Raw genomic sequence first — 7,569 nt, forward strand, 5'->3', positions numbered from 1 at the left:
TATGTCCTTGCCTCCCTGTGAATCTAAACAGCCTGTCTCCTCTCTCTCCACAGTTGATATGCAAAGTGTCGACACTGCGAGCGCTGTGCAGTAGGCATACAGAAAAGCTTACAGCTTTCAAAGCAATATACCCAGACATTGTGCGTGCCCACTTCCCCCCCTTATACAAGGAGCTGTTCGGATCAGACTTTGAGCAGTCCATGCCTGTTGACGGGTAGCAGCCCTGCCAGGTGCCAGTGTGCCCACCGTAGGGGAATGTGGAGGAGGAATCTGAGACACTTTATTGGTGCCCTGCACAAACCAGAGCGGACAGATGGCACGCTGTTCAACTTCTTCTTTTACATTGGAGGGGAGGGGCTAAGGGAGTTGATTCTCAAGGTTTACTTTTCTCAAATTTATTTCTCTTTGGAAGACGCGTGAGACCCAACACCCAATGGGACGTGAAGAGGAGATAGGGACAAAAAAAAAATATTTCTGTCCAGTTGAACTTGACCTTCTTTTGCGCATTTCTAAGATGATTTCAATCATGCCTTCATTCATTTTTCACTGGTATTTGCTTCAGCATTATTGTGATTTATCTTTGCATCAGATAAAAAAAAAATAGTTGATGAGCCACTTTTTGGAGGTCCTGGCAACTTCTTCCAGTATGGCATAAATCCACGCCAGTATTACTTTTTTTAAGGTCACTCCTGACAAAAAGCACTAGCACCACTCAATCCCCCCCCCCCCCCCCCCTTAACAAACTAACAAATGTGCACATTTTGGTCAAGTTCAGCAGTTTTCTCTTGTTTTCTTATGGATGCATTTGCTTGGAATGGAAACTCACAGCAACTTTGAGGGGAGGCTCTGTCGGCATGGTGATGCAATCGGCACCTCTCTCTATGGACAATCGTTTAAAAAAAAAAAAAGAAACATAGAATTCTGGTAATTCTAATGAAAACACAATGATTTTAGCTGTCAAAGACTCCATCCACCATCGTTGCATAGTGAAATCATGTAAGGCCATCTGCTATTAATCCTTCTCTGGACAGGTGCCCTGCAGAAGCACAGGGTACCAACACAATGAAAAGGGTCCATTCCACCTGTTTTATAATGTACTACAGGGTATATGGTCATAAGTACTTACTATACAGAAAAAAGTAATGTTTATAGAATCTATTTTAAATAACATGTATGATATTAGTAGTTAGACCATTCTTAATTGTTGAATTGATAAGGCACTTTTATTTACACCTTTCTTTAATTTAAGACTTGTATATTTACCTAGTGATGTGTTGCATGTGCACAAGAAATACAAGTTGAACCATGGTCACAGAGGCTAGTCCTGGGGAGCTGTAGATGGTCTGGAAGTGTAAAGGCTGTCTGGATAGGATGGCTGGCGTCGCTGCTCGACGGTGAACAAAAGAGGCATGGATGAGAAGGCAGGTCAGAGACATTCTATCGCCAGTTACCTCAAAAAAGAAAACAAAAAAACAATGACACCAGACGAAATGTAGCACACATAACAATAACAGCCAACAGACCTTAGTGCTTTTTTGTTTTGTTTTGTTTTATCTGCGTTCCAGAGAAATGCATCTTATTTTTTAATAAGAAACATTTGCAAACATCCAACAAACATTAGAGAGCATAGTCGGACTGCAAAGATCCCACCGTGACTGTAATCCAATTGTTCCATCTAGTGGAAGGTAAAAGATACAGCAACTGCCAGCAACCTTAAAACACATCCACCTCTTCTTAAAGGTTTTGAGTGGTTTTATTTTTTTTGTTGTTGTTTTGTTTTTGTTTTTTGAGTGACTTTATCTGCCTTCTCACCACAGCCTCACCAACCCCCCTGCCCCCCCCCCCCCCAACCCCACCCCACCCCACCCCACCCACCCCTCCAGCAATGCAGGACAGAGGAAACAATGAAGGGAAAGTGAATATTCAAAGCCTTGTCTGGTTGTAAAGCTTCTATTTTTGTAACATGTTTTGGTTAAATAAACTCGAAGAAAGAGAACGAGGGCGAGGAAAAAGATGTCAGGTAGCACTTAACTATATTCCCGCAATAATTAGACTAGCAGTTGTTTGTATGATTAGGGGAGAAACATAAAAATGGTAGGACAAGTGCTATTTTCAGAATGCTTTGTTGTTGTGCTTCTGTTTGTTGAGTGTGTCTTTCTTGTCAGTGTGGTAGTAAAGTGGTAGACAAAAAAAAAACAAAAAAAACCCTGGATGTGCCAAACAGTAGTCGTTGCTTCCGCTTTCCAGTCTACTCGTCTATAATGTAGAATGGATTCCTAAGACATTCCAGCAATCTCAGTAGCGGCTTCTAGGAAAATACAACAAAAAAAAAGGAAAAAAAAAAAGATATCCCTTTAGAAACCCAACAAAGCATGTTAGCACATCTGTCACCAACCATGACATAGAATCCAGTTGTTTGTTGTTTGTTTTCTGTTTGCACACTATCATTCCTCTACCGTGCAATTTGTACAAGGTGTTAACGCCTTGTGCTGTCACCCCTCAGGGAAGAGTTTCTTTTTTTTTCTTTTTTAGCGCTTTCTGTTTTAGAGGACATTTGTTTTTGTTTGTTCATTAGATTATGTTTTGGTTTGTTTGTTTGTTTGTTTGTTTTTGTTCAGGGATCCTCCACGAGGAGTAGTTGAGATGAACATTTGAGAATTCATCACAGAGTTGAGTCCACTCTGCCCCAATGCTCGAAAAAATAAATAAAATAAAAACAACCATCATAGTCATTTACAATTCAGTTTTGCCAGTGCACAACAGTCACACACACACACACACACACACAAAGGTTTAAAATGGTGTCATCAGGGTCTTTAAAATAACAACCCTCTTTATTAGAAAAACCAAATATTCTTATGCAATACTAAATCTGTTGTGTTTCGGTTGTAGTATTTATGCTGTACCTAAGTAATAATCTCTGTTATGATCCATTGCTTTTTATTTTTCTTTTCTTTTTTGGGGGATATGCACAAGCCCTCTATGACGAGTAAACCTCAGTCTCCCAGCAAAACAAACCCAGTCTGGAAACACTGCGAGACAATCCAGGCGAGAGCAGCCGAGAGGATGAGGTGCGAACGCTCAGGGAGGTAACAGGTAGACGAAGTTAGACGCAGTTGCAGTGATTTGCTCTTTTCTGAAACTGATAAAGAGGAGGTGGCTGAACATGCAGTACAGCACTTACAAAAAAAAAAAAAAAAAAAGCAGAAGAAGAAATGGAGACTTGGCTGATTTCCTGTTATTTATGTGCAAAACATTTTAATTTGTCTCTTGGAAATGATTCAAGTTGAGCTGTTTGAATTTTTTTTTTTTTTTTTGCTTGATGGTTACATCAAAATAATTCAACAAATCTTTTCATTCAATGAAATCTTTTTTCTACTCAAGTCTAAATGGTTGAGCGGTTCTATATAATATAAAACAAGCAATATGCCTTGTGTTACAATTACGGGTCTCTGCAGTGCAGTTATCATCCTTTTAACTGACTTAAAACTCACGGTCTAATTTTTATTCTCCAACAACAACAGCAACAAAGAAAAAAACAGCCCCATCACTCTGCGTATTTACTGGTATGGTTGTGATAATGGCACAATAACAGGAAACGGTCATCAAACACGTGAACACACAGGCCTGTAACGTGATGTCCTTTCTGTATGTTCTCACTTTACTGATCCCGTGTTAAATAAGGGATTGATGCTCATCAGTCAGTGTATAGTATTCAGTATAATGTACTGGTCCTTCTGTCTCTGCTCTGTTGTCTGTTTGTAAAAAGCAATCGTATGCATGTGTGCGTGTGTGTGCGTGTGTGTGTGTGTGTGTGTGTGGGTGTGTCTTTTCTCACAGTGTGAATAAATGAAAAACCCCAGACAAGGCTTTAATAATTACAAAGGAACAGGGTTACGTGGATGAGGAGTTGTTTTTTTGTTGGTTTTTTTGTTTTGTTTGTTTGCTTGTTTGTTTTTTGGTGGAAACCGCCGAGCTTGATCCATCCATAATAGGTTTTAAAAGCATGACATAATTCCTTCAACAATTCATAGGTCTGCAGAGAGCTGCGAGGCGGAATTGGCTAGGTTCACAGTAATAAAAAAAAAAAAGGAAGGAAAAAAAAATGCGCTTTTTGCTATATCAGGTCAGTCTGCACAGCCAAAACCTGGAATAAATTGAAATGGATTCTGGACCGTAAATTGCGGGAGAAAAATAAGTGTTCCTGACTATAAATTGTGAAGAACAGTGTTATGTCACGCTTTAAGTTGTGCTGGAGTGTCCGGTGTGTTGCCCAGAATTATGAGTCAGTCATTTAACATTTTTCCAAAGCACAGCTGATAAGAATTTATGATTAAAATTTAAGGATATAGTTAAAAAAAATAAATGAAAAGCAACTTTTAGCCATAATCGAATGTCAAGCAATAATATATGTCTGTGTATTATTTTAATTTTCTTTTATGTGCATAATATTCTTTGAACATCTGCATGTAAATACACCTCTTATTTATCACCTTTTTTTTGGGGGGGGGGGGTTTTCATGGATTTTCTTTTTTCTTTTTGCGTCATCTGTATATTTGACCGGTTCTGTTCCCAGGTGGAGAACGAAGAACTCGACACGGCCCTTACGCTGTTTTATCTCGCGCTCTCTTTTTTCGCTCTCCCTCATTCTCTGCTGTTTCTTCTCCATATTTAATGTTATTATTGATCACATGTATAAAGGTAGCTTTGTAACTTCTGTCTGTATAGGTAAGAGGAAAATACTGCTACTAAGACCTAACCCAATGGAAATATTTATCTGTTTATCAATGACACCATATTGTACGATAACTCTCTTTCTATAGTTTTGCTTCCCTCCTTTAGGATTAGTTTGATAGATAGGGTGTGCTGACATTTATTTTGTGTTGCCCTGATGTGTGGTGCTAAGTAAGTTAATTTTGTGAACAAAGTATTGATTACTAAGCCTGGCCACCCTATTAGTCAATTCATTTCATTGCATATTAATGTATTATTGATAATAGGACTCAATAAATGATAATGAAAATGATAGTGGTAAAAGAATACCCAGCCAGTACCTGTATCAGTGTGCTCGTCTTGGGATAAGGCACTTATTTCCTTCTGATTTAAAGCAAAGCTAGTATCTGCTAATTAACAAGCTATTTAAGGTTGCTTTACTGGTTCGTTGAAAACTGATACTATTCAAACTGAAACGGCAGTATTGTGTTTTTTTCTTTATCTGATTGTAAAAAAAAAAAAAAGAAAAGAAGAAGAAGAAGAAGAAGAAACACTCTGTGAGGCTGTAGTTTGTCAGGCTTTAAGATACTGAAAATTTACCTCTCATGTGTCTGCATAGTCCTTCACCTGATGCAGGGAAGTGGTGCTCGGTTTATAAGCAGAGCCTCCATATGCTTTTGTTATTTCCCATTTTTAGGCAATCTTGAAACAGACCAGTGGCATAAAACCTTTCTGCAGCACATTGAGTTAAAGAAAAATAATAATGAAAAAAAAGGATTGCAAGTCGAGGTTTATTTTCTCTCCACTCTGTAGCAAATATCAGTAAGATTACGCTTGCAATAATACACGACGTATCACACTGAGTGCCTCTCGGTGTAACAAGATGCATACATGGTTTTCTGATTGTCTTTTCTGTGGTTTTCCAAACGTGTACTGAAGTGACAATGTATTTTGTACATTAGGATGAATTCTGACTCTCACAAGTTTTGTTTTTTTTTCCCTCAGATTCTTTTTATGTGTTTAATCATTTTTTTTATTTTATTTTTTTGTTGTTTTTTTTTCCTTTGGGTCGATACGCAACGTTGAAAGGGTTTCAGTGCATAGACTGTTCGCCCCTCACCACGGGAGGATTGTTGACCTCAAACGGTCAAATAGATGCTCAATAATAAACAAACTCATCTTCTTTGATTAGGCAAAAATTTCTTCACGTTCGGATTATTTTGTATCAGCTTTTTTTTTTATTTTACTGAGGACAGTCTTACTAATGCATTGTATATCAAGTATTTGTATGTGTTTGTAAAAGAAGCATACAACACATCTGGATTTCTTTTATGTTCTGTGTTCAATGTGTGCTCAGTCGGTCGGGGTAATACCAAGGGTGGGTGGAGCGGGGGTGGATTATAATTTTTTTTTTTTTTTCCATGCAAGGGCAGTGCAAATTGTGGGAAAGCCGAAACTAGTGTGTGGTTGTCACAAATTTCTAAGTCACATGTTTGCTACTGATGTTAAAAATGGGGACAGATGCTCATGTACCTTTTTATCCAGCTCTTTTGAACTCTCTTTAGCAGGTAGTCAATTCACAAACGTAGTTTTGCTCCTTCTTGTCTGATTCTTAAATATGAAAATAAGTATTTTGATTCATTTTGTAAATACAGCTGTAAAGAAAAATAAGAAATTTAATGTTGTCTTTTAAATACTTTTCATTCTAATATGAATGTTGTTATATTGTACTTAGAAACTGTACCTTTAATATTACCTTTATTAAAAGTGCATTGGACACATCGGTTTTAGATGTGCTTTATGTGCTGTTATCCCATAATAAAATTTACCGCTTGTAATGGGCTTTTCTTTCTTGACTGTTTATCTTGTCTTGGCTCTCTGCTTTTTCTCCTCACACACATTCTTTTTGATGACATCGGTCAAACTGTGGATTTTTCACTCTCACTAATTGCTCATTTGGTCATTATTTAAATTAGAGATAGTTGCCTCACATGTACCTGAAAATATTCCATTGTGTGAACTAATTAAGTTTGCTGAATTCATGCATCATCCAACCATCTATCAAAATCAAACCTGCTGGTTTTTGTGAATAACCACATTTTAAATTTTAAAAAAATTACACATTTAAAGGCTTTCAATCCAATTTTGTTTAAATATTGTTTTAAAACACAAAAATGTACTGTTTTTCTCCAGCAGCACATCAACATCAACAATTGATGTCATACATTTTGGAGTGTGCTTTAGTCATTTTACTAGCTCTCATCAAAATAAAAGCTTAAGTGCCCTGTGGCTGAGCCAGATGTGGATTTCATAAAGTTTGGATAATTGTAGAAAGTCTTTGTGGAAGGAGTTGCTCAGACTTTCTGGACCCTGTAAGTTGAACTAAGGACAGGAGTGACAATACCTTTAACAAGAATTTTTATAGACAGCATGGCAGAGACTGTGGTACTAACTGAGTTGTAGTCCATAGAAAAGAAACAACAATAAATAAGTGAAATACAGCTAATAAAATTTTTAAAAAGGAAAACGGCTATAAAGGGGAATATAGTATTTATATTTCCAGCTTTGCTAAACTAGCCATTTCAGACTAACGCCTAGAAAGTGCATGGAACGTGGGGATGCACGGCTGCATTCTCTTGATTTTCCATCTATCCATCCATTTTCTATACCGCTTATCTGTTAAGGGTCGCGGGTGGGGGGGCTTGGAGCCTATCCCAGCTGCGCGAGGAGGGGTTCACCCTGGACGGGTCTCCATTCCGTCGTAGGGCCTCTCTTGATTTTATAGGGGAGAAAGATCAGACGCAGTTTGGCCAGTGCTATTTGACTATCGTTAATGTCCAGACGGGGGCAGCAAGG

At 38.0% G+C, this 7,569-nt stretch overlaps 1 protein-coding gene across 3 annotated transcripts in view; it reads left to right on the forward strand.

Moving 5' to 3' along the window:
• The window catches only part of roraa (RAR-related orphan receptor A, paralog a), a 181,786-nt gene extending 175,223 nt beyond the window's left edge, over window positions 1-6,563 (forward strand). For all 3 annotated transcript variants that reach the window (XM_086209023.1, XM_086209022.1, XM_086209024.1), the window contains one exon: window positions 54-6,563. In XM_086209023.1, the coding sequence (XP_086065149.1) occupies window positions 54-218 (165 nt within the window). In that variant the 3' untranslated portion in view covers window positions 219-6,563. The remainder of the gene's footprint in view (window positions 1-53) is intronic.
• Window positions 6,564-7,569: the final 1,006 nt, after the last annotated feature.

Source organism: Aulostomus chinensis, chromosome 7, assembly GCF_037954235.1.
Source record: "Aulostomus chinensis isolate RoL2024-O1b breed Wild chromosome 7, RoL_Achi_v1.0, whole genome shotgun sequence".
NCBI lineage: Eukaryota > Metazoa > Chordata > Actinopteri > Syngnathiformes > Aulostomidae > Aulostomus > Aulostomus chinensis.